General features: G+C 53.1%; 1 protein-coding gene across 1 annotated transcript in view; it reads right to left on the bottom strand.

Annotated features, from left to right (window-relative positions):
• Positions 1 to 351: 351 nt before the first annotated feature.
• LOC120677933 (receptor-like protein EIX2) overlaps positions 352 to 23214 on the bottom strand; it is a 28843-nt gene continuing 5980 nt past the window's right edge. The window contains exons 2-4 of the mRNA XM_039959117.1: positions 6107 to 6130; positions 1424 to 1705; positions 352 to 1272 (exon numbers count right to left, since the gene is read on the bottom strand). Of these exons, the coding sequence (XP_039815051.1) occupies positions 352 to 1272; positions 1424 to 1705; positions 6107 to 6130 (1227 nt within the window). The remainder of the gene's footprint in view (positions 1273 to 1423; positions 1706 to 6106; positions 6131 to 23214) is intronic.

The following is a 23214-nucleotide window of genomic DNA, read 5'->3' as shown; positions in this document are numbered from 1 at the left end:
CAGATATGGTTTGAACTTCGTCCAAGGATCTAAAAATCCTACGAATATGATCTCGAAAACTTGTTAGTCCCATTGATTGCGTTGTGACTCGATCACCAAAATCACTCGAAATGGTTTAAATGGGCCCATGTTCGTTACAAATACAACATGCTGAAACTACTAGATTCTACATTAATATTCAAGTAGTTTGCGCATATCACAACTATTGAAGGCACCTAATCTTTATTTAGATGATCATGTAAGGTATACAACCTAAACGTATATCATCAAAACCATACAAACCGTGTTGCACATAGCTCTACAGCAATATAACTCTAGCATGAACAACATCAAAACATTCCATGTATTTGCTTATTTTAAAGATGCTTTTCTTGTCATGTGTGCCCATTTTATAGCTGCGAACACATGGATTCTGTCGTACAACTTGTCGACGTACCTGAAATAAGCAGCTCTCCATGTCTTCTTGAACAGCAAGCCACAGAATACCATCCAGAGCCCCACCAGATGTCCTAACCCAAAGCCAAAATAAAATGGCAATAGCTTGACTTCCTTCCAGCTGCTTGTTTGGTAGCCATTGATGATTGTTCCGTTTTCTGATGAACAGTTTATTGGAAGAGGAGGTCCACAAAGTCCACTGTTACCAACATACATTAGCGCCAGGTTGTCTGTGTTAAGGGTGGCAAGTTGGTTGCCTGAGGGTATCCTTCCAGACAAATTATTGTAGGACAGGTTCAAGTAGCTCAGATATGTCAAACTTGACAATCTAGATGGTATTTGACCAGACAGATTGTTTTTAGAGAGGTCCAAAGATTCCAAAGACTTCATGGCACCAATCTTACAAGGAATTGTTCCGCTCAGGTGATTGGACGATAAATTCAAATTTACCAGTGCATCAAGGGCAGTGATATCTCTTGGGATTTCACCAGTTAAGGAGTTTCCTGATAAATCAATGCCCACAAAATATGATAATCCTTTGCCATAGCCAAGTTGTCTCCCTTTTGTAGTTATCAACAAAACTTCTTTGAACTGACTTGCTATAGTGATATCTTCATCTCGATCCCCAATTCGAATAGTAGTGTATGCTCTTCTTATTAGAGACAGGGGACCCAGGTAACCCCTCAGAGTCATACTAGTTAGGTTCGACAGATTGTATGGTATTACGCCCGATAAGTTGTTGCCTGACAGATCCAAGTACTGAAGCCAATGAAGATAAGTGATTTCAGGTGGAATATTCCCAGAAAATGTATTGTGGCTTAGACTTAAAATTTGTAGCTGCGTCATACCCCCAATGAAGGGCGTGCCTGGCGCAGTGGTAGAGCTTTCCACTTGTGGCCTGGCAGCCTGGGTTCGAACCAGCCTCCTTGCACTGCAAGGGTAAGACTGCTAGATAACACCCGTGGCCCTTCCCCAGACCCCACATAACGTGGGAGCACTCGCACTGGTACGCCGTCATCCCCCCAATCCAAGTAGGCAGTAGTCCTGAGAATGTGTTCCTTGCAATATCCAAGATCACCAGGTCACTGTTATTCCTAAAAAATTTCGGGAATAGTCCTGACAAATTGTTATTGCTAAGCATGAAGAACAGTAGTGGTATGCCCTGAAAACATTGAGGAATTTCACCCTCCAAAAGGTTGTTTGACACATCTAGATCCATTAAACCCAATTGGCACATTAAGTCTGGAATGCTGCCACTAATTTGATTTGACTCAGTAAGTGGCTGTACCGCCTGTTAACAACAGATGGTACATGACAGCAGATCTTACGCAATAAATACCTAGGGTCTAAACCGTTGGTACAGGCCCAATGGAAGAGCGGAGATTCACATTTTTGGGCAAGCCTGATGAAGGTAACACGAGATTTTTTAAGATTCGGAACATTCGTGATAAAGGATGGGTCTCAAGTAAGATTCTGGGAAGACACTTGGTTAGAAAATAGTCCTTTACGCGATCAATACCCACAACTTTATAATATAGTCAGGAAGAAACAGGATACGGTGGCTGATGTACTAAGTACACAGATCCCGAACCTCTCCTGGCGTAGAGATCTAATTGGCAATAAGTTGGTGATGTGGAATAATCTTGACTCACGTCTATCAACTATAGTTCTCAGCCAAGAAAGGGATGAATTTAAATGGAACCTAGACCAGACAGGTGTTTTTTTCGGTAAAGTCACATTATTTGGGTTTAATCAATCAGAACACTCCTAATCTAAATAAGAGAATATGGAAATTAAAAGCCCCACTCAAGATAAAGATATTCCTCTGGTATCTTAGACGAGGCGTCATTCTTACAAAGGATAATCTTGCAAAACGGAATTGGCAGGGGAACCAACAGTGCTGTTTCTGTCATGAGAATGAAACGATACAACATCTGTTTTTTGACTGCCGATTCGCGAGAATGGTATGGGCTTCGGTCTATGCGGCCTGGGGCATACCAAAACCTCATAATATGCCTAGTATGTGTGGGAGTTGGCTCAATGGAATTTCTAAAGAATATAAGCCACTAGTACTTCTGGGCGCGACAGCCTTGTGTTGGTCTGTTTGGCTATGCAGAAATGCGGTGGTGTTCGATAACAAAAAATCTTCTTTTTTGCAGGTTATCTACTCAACTACGCACTGGCTCCGTACATGGGCTATCCTTCAGAAGTATACTTTGCAGGACAAGCTTGTAGCGGCCTCTCATTTCTTGGCACAGGTGGCCAAGGATTTTTTTGCCCGGGCACATGGGTGGCGGTCTAGTCTTCGGATTGACAGTCATTAGTGTGGAAGAATCTTTATCAAACTCTTTTTAGGCTGTGTGTCGTTTAGGCAGAGGTCGGGAAAATTTCAAGACGATGTATCACCTTGATGTATTGTGCTTGAAATCAATAAAATTTCCCTTTTCAAAAAAAAAAACTAATTTGATTTGAGAACCACTGGCGGACACAATGGGTGGCCAGGGTAGGCCGTGGCATACCCTAAGCCAGCCCTTCTCTTTCTAATGACTTCTTTGACTGGGATTAATAAAATTGAATTGCAACTTGACAATCATATTGATGACACTAGACATGAGGACAGCTTCAAAGGTCTTACCAATCTTGATGACCTCTCAGTTCTAGTTCAAATTGGGAGGCATAAGATTTATGATATGGTTTACAATCTTCTAAAATTACTCTTGTTTCTACTGGTGGCAACATTTTTTTCCAAAGTCAGCTTTTCCTTAGTATAGATCCAAAAGCACTTTCTCCTACTTTTACTGACTTTTGGGCATACAAATTACCCACTTGCCATTGATTATGTAGATACCGGTTTGTGTTTTTTTTACATCGCTCTCTCCTCCCTCTCGTGTCCGCTTCCTCGGCGCCCCTCACCTCCTCTCCCGCCAGCGCACCACAAGCCTTGTCCGGTGGGTGCGCGGCCCTGCTCTGATGAGTGCGCGTCTCAACCCTCATCGTTGTTGAGGCTCCGCGCCCTCCCCACGCCGCTCCCCTCCCTTGAGAGGGCCGCATCGAGATGATTGTGGATGATATATGGGTCCCCTTAACAGTTTTCTGATAAACAATTACAGCTGCCGAACTAGATGGCCTTCTGCTTTTTTCACAGCTGTTTTTCTATGGCCCACAGTTCACAACAGCTTTTCCAAAAGTCACAGCTCAACCAAACACACCTTTAATTTGCTTCTACTATTTATATTGTAATCTATGCAAGTATTGAACCTAATTACTTATATACCGAATTGCTCGTGGAATTTTTTATTGTGCATCGAATTTTTTTAGATTGTACCGAATACCGAATTGTATGTTAAAATTTTAACATTGCATACCCTAAGTTTCAATCCTAGGTCCGCCACTGTTGAGAACATTAGCAATGTGGTAAGTTGCAGACAATCAAAATGTATTGGTAGTGTACCTTAAAATAAATTACTGGATATATCTAAGATTTCAATGTTTCTTGGCAATGATGGTATTGGTCCAGTAAGCCGGTTTGAACTCAAGTTGAAGACTCTGACGGCCATGTGAGGAATGTTGAGTACTCTATCCTGCTTGTGATGAGTGAATTGTCAACCGTGCGGTGTGATCGTGCGCTTGGTCTTTGGATTGCAGGTACACGGGCGTCGAGTGTCGACGGAGAGTTGTCATGGAGGAGCTCAGGCCGGGCGGCAGCTGTGGTGTCCACTCCTGGATCGAGGGCGCAAGCGACGACAGAAGGTGGGTTTCTTGGTTTGCGCCACAAAACCAAGAAGGCGGACGACAGTTGAAGACGCCAAGTCGTGGAGGCACGGGCGTCGGTCTCGGGACTAACGGAGGCGACGGCCGTCGACGGTGTCTAGGGCCTCGCTGCGAGCGAGGAGGTGACGGGCATCGGGCGGCGTCTAGAGCCGTCAGAAGGCTGAGGCGGGAACGTCGTCTAGGGCCAAAGCGTGGAGGCGGGAATCTTCCCGCGCGAGGAGTTTTGGCGGTTTTATCAAAACCGGCCATCTACCCGGGTTTCACGGACCTTTCAAAACCAAAGACCAGATCTTCATCAAGATGGCGGCATCATGGAGAAGACTTTGTTCCGAAGAAAGAACCTCAGCCGTCAGATGAGATCGTGTACAGGGGGATGCTGCAGACCAACCGGTCTGACCGGTCCCTGGCACCAGTCTGACCGGTCTAACCAACCGATCTGACCGGTCCATGGAACCGGTCTGACCGGTCTCGTCGGGTATAAATACCCCCACCAGCCCGTGGCTGGTTGAGTCTTTTGAGTTTTCTTGAGTCCTTTTCGTTTTTCCTTCCCCTTCCTCCTGCTCCAGGTTAGGGCCAAGGACTCCAACGCAAAACGAGGGTTAGGGTTTAGCTAATCTCTCAAATTAGTGGGTAGGATGATGGGCGGATGGCTCTAGCCTTTGTATAGGTGAATTCCACTGAGATTAATGAATGAAATTCATTTGAGATTCACCTGTGTGTGCTGAGTTCTTGTCCTCTCCCTCCTCTCTTGCGTTTTGGGTTCGAATTCTCCTCTTTTGGTGTGTTTTGTGTTTGGAGGAGACAACCCTTTGAATTCATGTTTTGTTGAACTCTTTGTGACGACTCCGATGCATCTAGCCTAGTGCCAAACCCTCTGGAATCGCGAGTTCTCACGAATTGGAGTTTTTTGTGTTCTTGAGAAAACCCCAATCCACTTTGATCTTCTTCCGAATTCTCAAGATCATTTAATCTTTTGGGAGAGATCTCTTGGGGATATGTTCACGAGACAGGTGTGAAGGTATCCTCCATGTTTCGTTGGATTTAGACTTCGTTTGCTCGAGATTTGCCTTTTGAAGCCTTGGTTGCGGGCTGTCTGGGAGCGACCGGTCTGACCGGTCTGGGTAACCGGTCTGGAATTTCAATTTCCAGCCCAATCGGTCTGACCGGTCTGAGCTAGCGGTCAGACCAGTCTGAGTTTTTCCGTATTGCTTCCGTTTCTTTTCCTAGGGCTTTTTGCTTTGAGATAGTTAGTCCATAGCTACTCTCTCACCCTAGGTTCGAGGGCTTGTGGTGATTTTCGGGATATAGGCCGACGGATCGATTTCGAGAGAAATTTTGATCGGCTCCCATTCACCCCCCCCTCTGGTCGCCAGTTTCGGTCCCTCAATTGGTATCAGAGCTTGGTTGAGGTTTTCAGTACCTTAACCGGTTCGAAAACCACTTGGCGACCATGGTGAGTCTTGGTAAGATCCCCGTGTTTGCCGGCGAGGACTATGCTTATTGGAAGGTGCATATGCGAGCCTTCTTGCAAAGCATGGGAGCCGAGGTTTGGGAGATCACCAAGAACTAGGCTTACGAGGTGCTTACCGTTCGGACCACACCCCTTCTGGTGTCCGAGCGTGAGGCTAATGCGAAGGCTGTCAATGCCTTTTTCGCTAGCGTTTCTCGTGCGGAGTTCTCACGCGTCCAGGGTTTTCAGGAAGCTCACAAAGTTTGGACGTGCCTTGAGAACTACCACAAGGGCACACCTCAGGTGAAGGCCAGACTGTTCGAGACTCACCGGCGTGAATACGAGAACTTCACACAAGGGCCGGGTAAGAGCATTGGCGACATGTTCAGTCGGTTTCAATCGATTGTGAACAAGGTTAATGCGAACAGATCTGCTGATGCCCTTGAGTACATAGAGCATGAGAAGGTCCTCAAGCTACTCTACGTACTTGATCGCTCTGTGTGGGATCTCAAGGTGAACACGATCATTGAGTCTGTTGGCTATGAGACTCTGACCGTGAACGAGCTTTCCAGCAAGCTCAAGGCCACGGAGGTGGATAACCAGACACGAGCCCAGCTCAATGGTGCCCCTCCTTCCAAGAGCATTGCTCTTGTGACTGGCCCAGGTGGATCGAGCTCTAACGCTAACTCTGCTCTTGGCTTTTCTCTTGCCTCTTTGCCTTCTGTTACAGATGAGTAGCTGGAGATGCTGGGCGACGACGACTTGTGCCTCCTCATCAGCAAGTTCCAGCGAGTCTACCACAACAGGAAGAGGAAGAAGAACCCCGGGTGCTACAACTGCGGCGATTTGAACCACTTCATCGCCGATTGCCCCAAGAAGTCCGGCAGTGGCTAGAACAACCATTTCGACTACTACTGCCACCGCGACCGCGAAGAGGGAGGCTCCAACAAGGAGCGTCGGCGCCACAAGCGCCGCAGTCGTGACCGGGGAGGATGCTTCGACAAGGAGTCGCTCAAGAAGCACTTCCAGTACAAGGCCAAGAAGCGAGAGAAGGCCTTCCTGGCGCAGCTCAGCGACCTCGACAAGAGCTCCGACACCGACCGCTCTTCTTCACCGACCTCTGACGACGACGACAAGAAGAAGAAGAAGTGGGACAAGGAAGCCACCAGCTTCATCGGCCTGTGCTTGGCAGCCGGTCGGAGCAAGGGTTTCTGCACCATGGCGGGCGAAGCCGATGGTGCTCATGCATCTTCGGGTGGACATGCTAAACCGACGCACGTCGACTCTTCTTCTGGATCCGAGAGCAATTCAGAGGTAAACTCCACAATCGACCTGCTTGATACGGAGGTTAGGGAGTTGTACGCCGCTCTCGACAACCAGAAGAGGCTGCTTAAGGAAGCAGCTAGATAGCGTAGAAAGCTTAGGGCTGAGCTGGCTTGTGCTAGGGAGAAATCTAGTGAGGATGAGTGCACTGGCTGCATATCTCACATGAACGATCTTGTTGCTCTCCGTGCTAAGCATGATGAGAACGTTGCGAACTTAGATGTTGCTAAGACTTCGCTTGCTGACGTGTCTCATGAGCTCGCTAAGGCCAAGCATGAACTTGAATTGGTTAAGGATGCTCCCATTGTTAGTGATGTGCTTGAATGTAATGAGTGTCCTATCTTTAAGGCTAATCTAGTTTCTTTACATTCAAAGTTTGCTACTGTTGTGTGTGAACTAGAGGAGCTTAGGTCTAAGCCTGTTCTGCTTGGTGCTTGTAAGCTTTGTCCCACGCTAAGGTCGGAGCTAGATGAGAAGAACACCTTGATTAAGTCTTTGGGGAAGACTAAGGTCGTGGAGTCTAGCCCACCTATTGACTACTCTGTTTGCCCTGGTTTGATCTCTGATTTGGATAATCTTGCGGTAGAGAAAGCCAACCTGGAGAATGAGAATACCTATCTTAGGGCAGTTGGGTTTCTGCTAGTGAGCCGTAGTTGGGCATGACGATCAAGCAGTTCAAGCGTGGTGATGGGTTTGGGGTCGGTTACACATACACAAAGTCAGGCTTTGATAAGTTGTATGGTAAGATCGGCAAGGCTGCTAGAAACACTGCTAGTACGAGCACGCTGCCTTCGCTTGTTGACCCCGCGGATGGTGTGCTTAAAGAACCACCGAAAGCACCTCCGTAGAAGCAGGTTTGGGTTCCAAAGCCCAATGAGCTGAAGAATCCTCTCGATACGGTCTCTGCTGCCACAGCACAGGTTGCCCAGGAGAAGGGGGCTGCTCCTCCCCGTCCGCAGGCTAGGCCTCCACCTCCCAAGCGTGAGGTGAGGTACCACTGCGAGTACTGTGACAGGGAAGGTCACCTGGAGGAGTTTTGCTTCAGAAGGAAGCAGGCTGTGAGGTGTGAGCAGGAGAGAAGGAACGTGGACATGTACTCTGCTCGGGTGCATGGTCCTCCTCGCGCGTGGTGGTAGGCAAGATGCTAGGGCGCGCCGTGTAGGTGGAGGTCAGGGAGACGGTGGTGGTTACCGTGCTCCAGCGGGTGGTCGCTTTGCCGGTCGTGCTCCTGGTCTTTTTCAGTACGACTATGGACCACGAGACTGAGGCTTTGGAGGAGGTTTCGAGGCACCACGCTTTCCTCGCAGTGGTGTTCGTCAGTCACGCGGTAAACGGGACAGGGGATACGCTTTGCCTGGTTTTGGTAACCCTTCTGTAGAGCAAATGGCTTGCCACTGGTTTGGTTCTCACTTTGCTAACCCCAGTGTTGAGACATTTGCTCACCCTTTGTCTCACTACTGATGTGCAGGTCGGAGGCTTGGAGAACAGGTGGATCATGGACTCCGGTTGTTCGCGCCATATGACCGGGAATGACAAATGGTTCTCCAGCCTCACCCCGATGCGCTCAAAGGAGTACATTGTGTTCGGGGATAATGGAAGAGGAAAGGTACGTGGACTTGGCGCTGTTCGAGTTTCTGATCGCTTTACCCTGAGAGAGGTTGCTTTGGTTTTGAACCTTGGGTTCAATTTGCTCTCTGTTTCGCAACTTCTTGATGAGGGGTTTGAGGTTCGCTTCAAGGAGGGTTGTTCGCGTGTTTTGGATTCCAGAGGAGATTTGGTTTGCCGGATTACACCTCGCGATCGGGTTTTCTTGGTTGACTTCTCTGGAACTCCTCTTGGCCCTTCTCGTTGCTTGTTGGCTGGTCCTTCTTCTGATTTGTGGAAGTGGCATAGGAGACTTGGACATTTGAGCTTCGATTTGTTGTCGAGACTTAGCTCACTTGGCCTAATCCGAGGATTGCCCAAATTAAAGTTTGAAAAGGACCTTGTTTGCTATCCGTGTCGCCACGGAAAGATGATTGCCGCTTCTCATCCGCCTGTTAATCAGGTGATGACCGCTCATCCTGGAGAGTTACTACACATGGACACAGTAGGTCCTTCTCGGGTGATGTCAGTTGGTGGGAAGTGGTATGTTCTTGTGATCATGGATGATTTTTCTCGCTATTCTTGGGTCTTTTTCATGAGAACCAAGGATGAGGCTTTCGAGTTTGTTCGAGATTTGATCTTGAGGTTGAAAAACGAGCTACCCCAGGCCATGAGAGCGATTCGCAGTGATAATGGCATAGAATTCAAAAACGCTCGTTTTGACGCATTTTGCAGTGGTCAAGGGCTTGAACACCAGTATTCTTCTGCCTACACTCCACAGCATAATGGAGTTGTAGAGCGGAAGAATCGGACGCTGGTTGAGATGGCGAAAACGATGCTCGATGAGCATAGGACTCATTGCAAATACTGGGCTGAGGCGGTTAACACCACTTGTTACGTGTCCAACCATATTTTCTTGCGTGCTTTCATACACAAGACTTCTTATGAGTTGCGATTTGGACGTCAGCCCCATGTTGACCATCTCAGAGTTTTCGGATGCCGGTGCTTTGCGCTGAAAGATGGAAATCTTGATAAGTTTGAGTCTCGCTCGTCTGACGGCATTTTTCTCGGTTATGCTTCTCACTCTAGAGCATACCGTGTGCTGATTATTGATACTAACATCGTTAGAGAGACTTGTGAAGTCACTTTCGACGAGACTGCACCGTGCAATTCTTCTATCTTTGAAGTTGCAGGAGATGATGAGCTCGGCACCTCCATCTTTGAAGATGAGGAGGAAGAAGCTGCGGAGGGCGATGCTGAGGCTACCACGCGTGCTGTGGACCCAGTCGTCAATGCCACGAGCTCGGACGATGACGACGGCCCCGACCCGACTACGTCTACTTCCCGGGGGCCGATAGAGGAGGTGACTCAGGCTTCACCAACTGCACCTGCGGAGACACCAGACTTGGTTGAGGAGGAGGCGACTTTGATGCGGGAAGCACCTCGACATATTTAGCATCGTCATTCACCTCAACAGATGCTAGGTGATCTCAACGAGCGAGTCACCAGGTCCAAGGTAACGAGTATCGCTGGCTTTGCTCATTCAGCGTTTGTTGCCTCTTTTGAGCCCAAGGATATTGGACACGCTCTTTCTGATTCTAATTGGGTCAATGCCATGCATGAGGAACTTGAAAATTTTGAAAGAAACCAAGTTTGGGTTTTAGTCGAGCTTCCACCTGCTTGTAATCCCATCGGAACGAAGTGGGTTTTCAAAAACAAGCAGGGTGAGGATGGGTTGGTTGTTCGAAACAAGGCTCGTCTTGTTGCCCAGGGGTTTTGCCAAAAAGAGGGTATTGATTTTGAGGAGACTTTTGCCCCTGTTGCTCGTTTGGAAGCTATTCGAATCTTTCTTGCATTTGCGGCTTCCAAGGGTTTTAAAGTTTTCCAAATAGATGTGAAATCTGCCTTCTTAAATGGTTTTATCGAAGAAGAGGTTTATGTGAAACAACCCCCTCGTTTCGAAAATCCAAGTTTCCAAACCGTGTTTATAAACTTCAAAAAGCTCTTTACGATTTGAAACAGGCACCTAGAGTTTGATATGATAGATTGAAAACCTTTTTGCTGGCTTAGGGTTTTAAAATGGGATGTGTGGATAAAACTTTGTTCCTCATGCGATCTATCACTGATTTTTTATTAGATCAGATATACGTGGATGATATTATCTTTGGTGGCTCTTCTCACGCTCTTGTCTCCATGTTTTTTGAGCAGATGTCCAGGGAGTTCGAGATGAGCATGATGGGTGAGCTGCAGTTCTTCCTCAGGCTGCAGATCAAGCAAACTTCCCAGGGCGCGTTTGTCTATCAAGCCAAGTACACTAGGGACTTGCAGCAGAAGTTCGACATGAGCGACTTGTCTCCTCAGCCAACTCCGATCAGCACATCGACGGCGCTTGATAAGGACTTGGACGGTGAGGCGGTGGACCAGAAGGAGTACAGGAGCATGATCGGCTCTCTCCTGTCCCTGACGGCGACGCGGCCGGACATTCAGTTCGGCGTCGGCCTTTGTGCGCGGTACCAGGCTTCTCCGCGCACCTCCCACAGGCAGGTGGTGAAACACATCTTCAGGTATCTGAAATTCACCCCTGAATTTGGTCTTTGGTACTCTGCGGATTCTTCTCTGGTTTTGGTGGGCTTTTCTGATGCTGATTTCGGTGGGTGTCGGTTGGATCGCAAGTCAACATACAGCACTTGTCAATTTCTCGGTACATCTTTGGTGTCTTGGTCCTCTCGCAAGCAGGCTAGCGTAGCGCTTTCTTCCACAGAAGCTGAGTATGTTGCCGTTGCTAGCTGCTGCTCCCAGATACTTTGGATGAAACAAACCTTGTAGGATTATGGTTTGAGTTTCGGTAGGGTTCCCATCTTTGTATACAACATATCAGCCATTAGCATTGCAAAGAACCCTGTCCTACACTCCAGAACCAAGCACATAGATATTAGATTCCATTTCCTGCGAGATAATAATGAGAGAGGACACATAGACCTGATCCATGTCCCTTTAGAGAGGCAAACCGCAGATATCCTCACCAAACCGCTAGAGCAGGACGCATTTGCTCGCTTGCGAGGGGAGCTTGGGGTTTGTTACCCCTTTTGATCGCTGACTTTTCTTTGGTTAGCTTTGCGTCGGTGTCCCGACCCGGGGGCCCGGATCCCAACTAGTAAATGCTGCGTGTTTCCTCGTCCCAGATGATGATGCAAGAGGCAATCACAGTAATGCACGGTTTATCCTGGTTCCGGCCGCGGGGCCGTACGTCCAGCAAAGGGGGTGTGCGAGGGCACTGTATTATCTTGCACCCGGAGTTCTTGTAGTAGGGGTACAAGCAAGGCGAGAGAGGGAGAGAAGCTCCCAAGTCTCAACTAGGAGTGGAGTCGGTGGGGATGAGTGCTCAGTAGTCCTGGTGCGTCCTCTTGAGGAGAGAAGCCAGAGAGTCCAGGTCAAAACAGAGTTCAGAGAGCCGCTAAGGGGAGCCCGCCTCCTCCTTTTATAGTAAAAAGGAGGGGCGGCGTACATGAGTGGGGCATAGACCATGGAAGTCGTCGTTTTCCCCTGAATCGCGGGGTACAGTGGTCGGATACTATAGTAAGTACACTGTGGGAAGGCGCCGCGCATCGCTGTCGTCCTGGATTTCGTCCTTCATCCTGTGAAGATTGCGCCGGTCATCCTGCAGTGTTCCGGCGGTAGCAATGGCGCGGGATGGCCCCGGACCCCCTGGTCGGAGTGCGGACGTGCACACTAGAAGGTCCGAGGGACACGTGGAGGTCCCGGACCTCTGAGAGGAGGGGGGAGGTCCGGGGCTCCGACCGTGTGTGATGAGCACCCCTTTCGGAAGGGCACGTGACATCACCGGACCCCTTCCCCAGTGGGAGGCGAGTCCGGGTGGTCGGTGTCGGCAGAACAGGAATGAGAGCAATGCCGGGCCCGTCTTGTCTCGCACCGCATGTCCCACAGTGTCGCTACAGCCTTCGGGATGGCGGAGCGGTGACCGAAGTCAGCGTATGGGACCCCGGTCACATCCACTGTGGGAGTGGCAGCCTGACACCGTCCGTCCTGGGCGTCGTGGCGAGACGGCTGGCTTTTAATGCCTCCGTATGGCGAGTGGTTGGGTGGCAGGGTTGTTTGTCCCTTGCGCCGAGGGGTGGCCTCGAGCAAGGCGGAGATTGGTCACCCGCTCGAGGGTAGTTTCGCTACCCTCGAGCGAGGCGGAGATTGGTTACCTGCTCGAGGGTAGGTCCGCTACCCTCGAGCGAGTCGGAGATTGCCCAGCGGACTCGAGAGGGACCCTCGAGCGAGGCGGAGATTGGTTACCTGCTCGAGGGGAATGTGAATGGGCCGCACGCTGGGCTTCTTTGAGTCCTTTCCTTTCTTCCGAATGGGAAGTAGGCCATGGGCCTTTGTGGGCCTGGTTGCCTTAACACGTGTTTGCGTTTTTTAGAATGATCTTAGTACACCGATTAGGGGGTCCCTAATCGTGGTACCCGACAGTAGCCCCCGAGGCTTTGGTCGAGTCAAGGGATTCGGCCAAAGGGTATTTCGGTAATTTCTCCCTTGACGTGATCTGTCAATGCCGTGCCCCCGCCAGGCGCGCCTGGGCGCCGGCCCGGCGAACGTGACAACTCATCAGACGGGGTAGTGCGCCTGCGGGCAGAGTACTTCGAGGCGCGTGCCTTTTTGTTGGTTTGTTTGAAGGACAAGACGTGTCCGCGCGCTGAGGGGGGCCAGGGCAATGGTGGCGCCCGCTGCTTGGCAGCTGGCGCTTTCATCATGCTGTCCTGCACGTAGGGTCTTGGCCCCGGCGTTCCTGGTCGCCTTGCGGCACGCCGTTCGAGGGCAGCCGGCCAGGGCCGACGCTGCACCGCTTAGCGTCCAGGGGCTCAGCTCCGCTTTATTTCATTCGGTCGTGTCTCGGCGCGGTGACCAATGACCTCTTTTCCTCGCGGAGTGCCGCGTCGTCACGGGTAACTCAAGCCTCCGCTCTTCGCCAAGCTTGAAGCTTTGTGCCCGGCGCAGCTATAAATAGGGATCATGGGGTTCCCTTTCCTCTTCAAACTCACAACTCTTTCTTCCAGCCTCGCCTAGATCTTGTAATGTTTCCTTTGCCTTTTTGTGACCGGCCCCCAGATGGGGTGGCCTGGCTTTCTTAGGCTTTTGGCGCTAGAAGAATGCTTGCGAGCGGTTGGGGAAGACCGGAGTGGGCGTGCGCTCCATCCCTTAGGTTCAGTGGGATCAGCAAAAGAGCATTGGGCCCGCGGGGTCCTGCTTCTGCGATGTCCCCTAGCCTGAAGGGGGATGGAGACGCCTGACCATGGCGTTTGTGCCAGGTTGGGCAGCCGTTCTTTGCATCGTCCCCCCAGGCGACAAGGTTGCTCTCGGGGAGACCGTGCGGAGGGCGCTGTCCGCCAGCTCGACCCCCCGCATGGTCTTCGGTGGAGGAGACGCTAGAAGAAGGCTTGCGAGGAAAGCATCCCGCTGGACCCGTGTGGTCCGAGGGCTGGTCCTCGCATCCCTAGCAGCCTCGCTGTTGCATCAGCTAGGGTCTCGGTGCCTCTCTTCGTCGCTCGCTCCTCCCAAGACAGGGAAAATTGCCATGTAGGTGGCAACGTGTTTGTATCTTTCGATGGCTTCGTGCCGGTAACCGTTTGTAATCTTTATTCGCATTTGAGCAATAAAGTCCCCTCTCTCCTCTACGGGGAGCATTACTGTAACACCCTAATTTAATTTTCAGCAATTTATAATAAATTTAATTGGCTTTATTTAATTTTCTAAGGTTTATTGTGTTAGACTTGCATTTAATCTAAAATTTTGTTCCATTAAGTGATTAAAATTTTGTCTAAGGTTAAAACTTTGTTGTTGCATTCATGCTGGTGCATATTTTGTTTATTTTGGTTGAGTGCTAGGGAGTTTGAATTCAAATTTGTTTGAATTCAAACTAGTTTGTGTGAGTTTGCAAAAGAAAAAGAAATAGAAAAGAGAAAGGAAAATAGAAAACCTAACCCGGACCCAAACCCACCTCAGCCCAGAAGGGAAAGGAAGAAAACCCGGCCCAGGAAACCAAACTAACCCAGCCCGACCCCTCTCATTCCCGTGGCCCGTCCCGCTCACCTAGCCTAGCTGACTCTCCCCGCCGGGCCCACCGGCTCCCGCTCGGCCCGCGACGCACGCCGGCCCAGCGTGCGCCCCTCACCCTCTCCCCGCGCAGCAGCCCAGCGACCCCCCCGCTCGGCCTGCCAGCGCCCAGCGCCCACCAGCACGGCCGCGCAAGCACCCGCTCCCTCCCGTGCCAACAGCCCACGCCGCAGCCCAGCTCTCCCCGCGCCGGCCTGCTCGCCCCAGCGCGTCGCCCACGCTCAGCCCGCGCCACGCGCTTCGCCCGCTGACCAGTGGGGCCCGCTTGTCGGCCCCGTCGTCTCCCCCGCCTCTCCCGGCCGCGCAACGGCCATGCGCGATACCCGGCCGGGAATCATGCCAAACTTCCGTCCTGGGCGTGCACGCCAAGGGCGCTCCGCCGCCCTATAAATACCGCCCGTGGCCCTCCGCACCTCATCCCCCACTCTGGTGCCGCCCCACTCAAACCCTAGCACCGCCTTCCCCTCGCTCCGCACTGCTCCACCGCACAACACCCTTGCACGCCGGTGAGTTACTCCGCCGCTGCACTTCTCCTCAACACCGGCCTTCTTGGACCTCTCTAACCACGTGGCACCATCGCAGGGTCTTCACGAGTCCACCCGTGGAGCCCGGACGCCCGGAGGAGCGCCGCACCACCCCGTCCACGAACGCCGCCCGCCTCCACCGCCGGTCTTCGCCGCCGGGCCCCCTGCACGACTCCTTGCTCAATCCCGAGCCCCAGTGAGTTTCCGCACCCCCTCAGGCCCCCTTTTGTGCTGGTTTAGGTAGGCCGTAGCCCCTGTACACCCCCGAACGGGTTGCGCCAGCGAGCCTGGCCGCCCAGAGCCGCCTCCGTCCCCGCTCGCGCCGCCACAGATGCGCTAGTGCCCAGCTTTTGGTCCAAGTGGACTACGCATGTCTCGTATCCCCTCCCTGACCCAAGCCCGCTCCGTTTTGAGCCCGGGAACGCCGAAACGCCGAAGTCCAGCGAGTTCCCAATGCCCCGCCGCCGCGGAGAATGGTCTCCGGCGGTCAGCGCCGCCGCCTCCCGCACCCGCTTAACCCTGGCCGCCCGATCTGGTTTCGACGCTCGAGATTAGATCGGAGTTGCATTAGATCTAAGCCACCAGATCTCAATCCGACGGCTAAGATCCAAAGATAACGGTTCGGCCTGGCTCTTTTTCTAAAGAGACCCCCATCTTTATCGAAATCAACCCGCAGTCCGATCTTATTCAAAAATAATTACGCAGAGGCCCTGTTTTTAGCACTTAGCCCCCTGAGTTCTTTAGAAATAGAACCCGCCGTCCTTCCAGGGCTTTTTTACGCGTTAGACCCCAGAACTAACCTTTATTTACGTCTAGGCCCTCGGTAGCAGAAAAGTCCCTGGAACCCTGTTTTTATTACAAATAAGCCCCTGAACCTTGTTTTTAGCCTAGATTATGCGTTTTAGCTCCGTTTTAGGCGTTCTTTATGTCCACGCGATCGTTGTGACGTGTAGAATAGTTTAAAACTAGTTTAGTGTGCTGTTTTTATGTATTGATGTATTGTTTCTTAGTTTTTGTTAGTGTTTGCTTGTATGCTTATTGTTGTGCATTGTTTTGGCCATGTGTTCGTGAGTAGACATTGATCCATCTGAGGAGCCCCAGTATCAGTACCCGGAGCAGCCATCTTCTGACCAGTTTGAGCAGCAGCAGGAGTAGTACGAGGAAGGCAAGTATAACATGAACAACCTATCACTTTTAAATACAATTTCATACTGCATTTTAATACTGTATGCCTATAAGGATTTCCTAGCCACTTTATATCCTTTATATATGTCCTTTGGGTTGCATTATGGTTAGTTGTGCTAGGTGCCACGCTATAACACACTATGGTCCCTTTTAATTAATTTGATTAATGGTTTACTTGAACTTAATTCTGAGAGTGGCCCTCTGTGTGGATGAGTGGCTCACGTCTCTTTAAAAGATGGTTTTTGAAGAAACATGGTTTAGGGGGCCAGCACGGTGCTTAGTGCTTGGTTAGCCACTCTCCATAAGGACCGGTTCATAGAGCGACAACCTGGGACAACAGCGCTACCACAAGGCTAGAATGGGATAGACTTGGCTTATTAATTAGGTCTTTTTGGTTTGGAGTAACTTACCTGCGGGGCAAGAGTAGTAAGTTTCAATGGTCCCTGCTCCTCCAGCTGGTCTGTGCTTGGTTTGCGTACCTGTGCTTGTACCCCCGTGAGGTGGGCCCCATCGTCGCTGACCTAACTCTCGCGGTTACGCCTTACCAACGAGATTCTTTGTAACGGCCTCGTAGTGAGTCGCTAGTCATCTCACCTAAGGAAGTGTGATGAACCTCTAGCATAGCTCACGACTTGTGAGTAAAGATGTGCAACCTCTGCAGAGTGTAAAACTGGTATACTAGCCGTGCTCACGGTTATGAGCGGCCCAGATCCTCCTTTTGATTAGTGGGGTTATCTCCTTCCGACGAGGGAGGTGCCTCTCGGGGTCACCTTGGTGGCTTGGTTTCGGTTTGGTTCTCAGTAGTATCATGATTAAATTTGACTAATTACTATGTAACTGGGTTAATGGTAATTCATCAACTTGTAGTAAATAGCTTTAATAAAATCTTGCCAACACTTAAAAGCTAATGCAGTTGAGTCAGCCAACCTTAGAGCCTCATAGTTTGTGTTATACTTGTTGAGTACAAGTTGTGTACTCACTCTTGCCTCTTCTCTACTTTTTCCTCTTGGCTACGCTACTGCTGCTCAGTTCCTGCTGACACGAGGGAGTTCGCTCAGCGCTACCAGGACTACGAGGACTTCTAGGTGTTCGTCTCCCAGTCGACGTCCCTGTGGCGCCCTGCTCAGCTTCGGAGAGTTCTTTTATCGTATTTGTTCTACGCTTCCGCTGTATCAGACATTTTTGTCATTAATGTAATAAATAACATTCGTATTTCGATTTATTATTTCTTATTCGTGATCTGTGCTATGATATACTGTTCATTCTGTTGTATATACGTGTGACTTGATCCTGGCACGTATATGATTGCTCGGTTTATGTTCTTTTATAAACCGGGTGTTACAATTACCGAGGGTATAGGGGTGTATAGAGAGTTACGACCCTCGAATATGTGTGAAGTCTCCTTCGCGGGGGCGCGTCAGCGCACCCGCGGGTGTAGCCCCCGAGGCCTTGGAGGAGAGTTTGTGCTCGTCCAAGGGCTATGAACGTTGTCCCACTGGGTAGCTTTACTGGGGCGGGTGTCCAGCAACTTTTTCAGCCGGCATCGGCACTCTTTCAGCCGGCCTCGGCACTCTCAGTGCTGGTACAGTGGCCCGGCGCTTAGCTTAACCATCAGGAGAGCGCACGTCAACAGCGGAGGGTTTGGCTTAGACACGTGGAGTCTTCACGATTGACGGTCGTCGACTTATTCGAGGGTGTGGTTTGAACCGTGGTGTGCGAGGAGCCCCCGAGCCCAGGCCCGTGTGAAGGCGTTCAAGGGAACCCTCGACTTCGATTACGACCCTCGTCGCCCTTCCGCTGGGAGGAGGGGTGAAGCGCACCATGCTACCCATGCACAGGCCGCGAGCCATGGCTGCTTCTGTGAGCTATTAGCGGGTTGTTCAAGCGGACATACGTGCCCCGTTCGATAGGGGTCGGCTCGTGGTCCATAGACACGTCTCATAAAGCGCTCGCGAGGGTTCGCTAGGTGGGGCTCGAACCCATTCGGTAGGGTTCGAGGGCTCGATGCTCTCCCTCGATGGGATCCCCCTTCTAGGCACCCTCGACCGGCCTTGAACACTGCGTAGGATGTCTCGAACTCCGCGTTCGAGGGTAGCTTGTATGGCACATCCCTGCAGTCCCTGACTCTGATGATCTGGGGTGCCTGTCGAACCCCCCGAAGGGCCAGGCTTCGAACCCCTGATCAGTAAGGCCTCGAAATGCGATTCCATCGAGGGTAAAGAGACCCCACGAAGGAATATTCCGTCGTGATCTGAAGACGTCGCAGAGTCGCGAGCCACGCGCGTGCGCGGGTCTTCTGCCGGTAGCGGACGGTGTGGCCCGATTTGTGCGGCACGGTGTGGGCGCGCCTTTTCAGGCGACAGCCTCGGGCAGACGAAGCGGCGTGGGCGGCGGCTAACGGATGGGATAGCGCAACAGTCGCGTCGCGCCCGCCGGTTACCGTGCCGCATTTATTGCTGCGTGCGCGCGTGGGAGACTCCGTGGTCGTGGGGCCCATCCGTCAATGATAGCAAAATCTACTGCATTCAATGCGGTAGATTTAGGCCGTGGCTACGGATGCGCCCGACTAGGTGAATAAATATGAAGAGAAAGGGGACGTTTTGGGTTCACCTAGCCATTTGCCTCCATCCTGCTTCGCCTTCTCTGCCTCCGTCGCTTCCTGAACCCATAGCCAAGAGCGAGAAGGAGAAAGGAGAAAGAGAGAGAGAGAGACTTAGCCGTTTTGGAGCCTTCTTTTTTGCATCCCCCTCGACTCTCAGAGATGTCGGACATCCAGGAGCCCTTGCCATGGGGGAAGTCCTCCGCCACCGTGGTGGTGCTGGAGCAGCTGGTCGCCGACCGGCTGCTGCAACGGAACAGATGGATTTCCCCGCACCCGGACGAGAGCGAGCCGAAGCCCCCGCAAGGCTATGTCGTGAGCTTCGTGCGCCTCCACGAGCGGGGCTTCGGCATTCCTGTCAGCAGGTTCATGAGGGCCTTATGTGACTACTACGAGGTGGAGCTGCACAATTTCAGCCCCAACTCCATCTCGCAGGTGGCGGTCTTCGTCGCCGTCTGCGCGGGGTACCTCGGCATCGAGGCCCACTGGGACATCTGGATCCATCTGTTCCGTGGCGAACTCTTCGTCGAGAATGCACGGAACCAGCCGAGGCGGTACGCGCGCGCCGGTGGCCTGACGTTCCATGTCCGCCCGACCCGGAGGAATTTTTACATCACAAGCAAGATGACGATGAACAACTCCGGGTGGAGCCGAGGGTGGTTCTACATTTGGAACCACAAGGGCGCACTTCCGAAGTTCACCAACAAAGTTCTCCGGGAGCGACCGCCGAAGTGGGACTGGGGGGTGTCGCCCCCAGTGCAACAGGCCAAGCTCGAGGACATTACCGACGCGCTGGCGCGCTTGGCGAGGAAGGGGCTGACAGCAATGGCCGTCATCGCGAACTTCCACCGGCAGAGGGTTATCCCTCTCGTGGAAAGGGCCCTGCCGATTTTCGAGCTCTTCCCTGGGAGCAAGGTTGAAGGCTCGAGGACGTCAAGCAAGCTTCTCTCCCATACCAACGCCGCCCAGAGGGCGAAGTACGCGGTGGCGGAGTTTCCCCAAGATCCCACGGATCTTTGGAGGATCAAGATGCGCCCCGAGCCGGGGTATATTTCCTTGGTAAGTTTTGGCTTCGAGCTCGTCGTGTGTCGCGTAGTTCCCCTTTCCTGACCCTATTTCGGGTGTGTTGTACAGGGGTTGAGGTGCAGCACCTCGAGGCCCTCGGTCCCAGAACAGTGCCTGATCAATCGCCTCCATGAGGAGAAGATGAAGAGGCGGAAGGACGCGGCGGAGACGAAGGCCGAGAGGAAAAGGAAAAGAAAGGCGAGGCACGACAAGGCGTGCAAGCTCGCTCGAGCGGAGGGGAAGGCACAGGCCGCCACACCCGAGTCCTCGGAGGAGGACGAGGAGGAGGCCTCGGACGCCGAGGACCACGCTTCGAGGAGGGACGGGGAGGGCGCGAGCCCCGCACCGTTCTACCTGTGGGACGAAGAAGAGGGAGCGACCGTGGCGCCAGAGGAGCCGAGGGCCGCAGCGGGGTCATCGGCGAATCTCTCCCTCGAGGGTACGGCGCGGGGGTCATCCTCGCCAGCGGCCGGCGAGGAGACGACTGGGCCCCAGGTGCTGATCCGTGGCCACGAGGCCGCGGCGGGAGAGGAGTCGTCCGTGCTGGCAGCCTCGAGCCACCGGGCCGACACGAGGGGGGCGGCTTTGGGGCAGTCTTCGAGGGACAGCACGATGCCCCGGGCCCGAAGGAGCGCCACGAGGAAGCGGAGTATGAGTGCTCGATCTGGGTAAGTATTTCGGATCTCGTTTTTGTTACGTATTTGGCGGATTTCTCGATCCTGCTCAACTCGCGTCTCTTGGTTTCCAGCCCCGGGGCCGTTCCCAAGGATGCAGTGCGGCTTGCCCCGGCCAAGGCTCTCAAGACTGGGGCTCGCAGCACTCCGCACACGGCGCCGCAGCCCCAGCCCGCCGTGGATCTCAAGGCGGCGGCCGCTAGGCTACGGGAGGCCATGGCCCGAGGGGCCCAGGCGGCGCAGCAAGCCCGAGAGGAGGAGGGTGACGCCGGTCAGAGCGACACCGGTCAGCGTGGTGCCGAGGCAGCTGCTCAGGCGGCCGACGCCGGCGAAGAGGCCGGCCAGGGCGGTGTCAGTGGCGCTGCCCAGGCGGCCATCGACGTTGAGGCCGGTCAGGGCGACGCGGCCAGTGCCACCCGACCGGATATGGAAGGAGAGACCGGTGGGGGCGTGCAAGAGCGCCCTGCCGACCGTGTGGAGGAGACCCTCGTCTTCGAGCCCTCGAGGGCCGAGGGCGGGGGTGTCGCGGAGGAGGGTACGGCGCAAGAGGCGCGGGCGGTGGAAGGAACCCCTACGCCGGGGCCCGCGGAGGCCCTGGACGAGGGTACCGTTGCAGTTGTGGCTCAGCCAACGACGCAAGGGGGTGTGACAGCGGTGGTGGAGCTGCCGGACAGCAGCGAGGAATACGGGGATTCGATGGACATCGACCCCGCTGCTGCGGCGAGCGCCGCCGCCCACATCGCCGAGTTCGCGTCGGCCAGCGCGGGCGTGCTCGAAGCGGGGGCGTCCGAGGGGAGCCACCTCGGGGTGATCGTCCTGTCCGGTGTCCCCTCGGAGTTCCTTCGCAAGGAGCAGGAGGAGGAGGAGGCTTGGAATAAGCAGATGGACGTCGGGCGCGAGATCTTGCAGGCCCTCGACCGTGCTTATCAGCTTCATCAGAATGCGGATTACCAGGTCAGCCAGGTAAATATTTCCCCGCGGAAATTGCTCGGATTCGGTTTTGGCTTTTACGCGTCTTCACCCACGCCGTCCCCCTTTGCAGCAGCTGAGGGAAATCTCACGCGAGAAGAGTGCCGAGATGAACCGGCTATACTCCCAGATGAGCCAGCTCGGACAACACAACGTCGAGGTGGTGCTCAAAAACATCGACACCAACACAAAAATGGCCGATCTTGGAGCGCGTCAGTAGGCACTGGAGGAGGAGCTGGCGCGGGTTGCTGGCGAGCGAGACGTCCAGAGGGCGGCAGCGGAGCAGAAGGCCCGGGAGGCCGAGTCGCAAACTGCCGAGCTGCAGCGCCTTCGGACGGCGCTCGAGGAGAGAGCTCGCGAGGCGGAAGTGCAGAGCGCTGAGATGCAGCGCCTCAGCACAACGCTCGAGCAGCAGAAGGCCGAGCTCCTCCATAAAGAGGTGGCTGTAGTCGCGCTCACCGGGACCCTCCAGGAAATGGGCGAGGCCCTCGAAGGGAAGGAGGTGGCCCTCCAGAACATGGGGGCCGCTCTTAGAGAGAAGGAAGCCTCCTTGTCCTCGCTCGAAGAGGCCGCCCGTACCCAGAGGGAGGAGGCACAGAAGAAAATGGCGGGTGAGTACCTTTGAGTTTTCGTCGATTTGTTTTCTTTCGTAACTGACATTGGTTTCCTTTGCTCAGAGCTGAGGCAAAAGGTGGCGGACGAGACCGCGGCGAAGGAAGCGGTTCACACCGCGCTTACGGCAGCACAGATGGAGTTTGCTGAGCTGGAGCAGACCGCCGTGAGCGTGTGTCAAGAGCTCGAGGGGGAGGGTGCCGTCTCGGGCGGTTCGGTGATCAGCCGCCTGCGCGCGCTAGGTGGCCGGATAGCCGAACACGCCAAGAGCACCTTCCGCCTCGGTGTCCTGCGGGCTCTCGCCGTGGCCTCGACACATTACCTCATGGATCTCCAGAAGGTGTCGTCGGGGTACGTCGTTCCCGATGACGCTGACGCGGACGCCGCATCGGCCATCATGGATGAAGCCGACGCAGCCGCGGAGGAGTTCGCCACCGTTCTCGCCGAGAAGCTCGAGGCAGACATCCCTCCCATTGCCGAATTCGACGCCCCTGAAGACCCGCCAGGGGGGGATGATAGCCTGTAGGAGAACTGGGCCTCGAAGCCCATGTAAATTGATTAGTGTTTATCACAGTCGCGCTTTGTAATCGCATCCCATGAGTATATGAATATAAGAGATTTTATTTTCATAATTTGAATGTGTGGCCCGTCGAGGCATTGTGTGTTCGAGCCTGTGTTCCTTTACTTTATTCCCGTGTTCTTGTATGCGACTTGGACGAACGTCTGCGAGGAAGCTTGCGTTCATAAGCAACGGAGGCGTAGGGTGGTGAGGGGGGTGCCGTATCCCGGAGGCGTAGGCGGCACCACGACTCGGCCGGCCCCGTACCGTAGTTGCTTACGCCTCACGTCCGTTTTTTTCCAAGGATACGAGAAACTTAGGGTCAAGACGGAAATATTTCGAAA

This window comes from Panicum virgatum, chromosome 6N (assembly GCF_016808335.1).
Source record: "Panicum virgatum strain AP13 chromosome 6N, P.virgatum_v5, whole genome shotgun sequence".
NCBI classification, from domain to species: domain Eukaryota; kingdom Viridiplantae; phylum Streptophyta; class Magnoliopsida; order Poales; family Poaceae; genus Panicum; species Panicum virgatum.
Note: the sequence above shows the minus strand (reverse complement) of the source record. Positions and strands in the feature narration are given on the sequence as shown.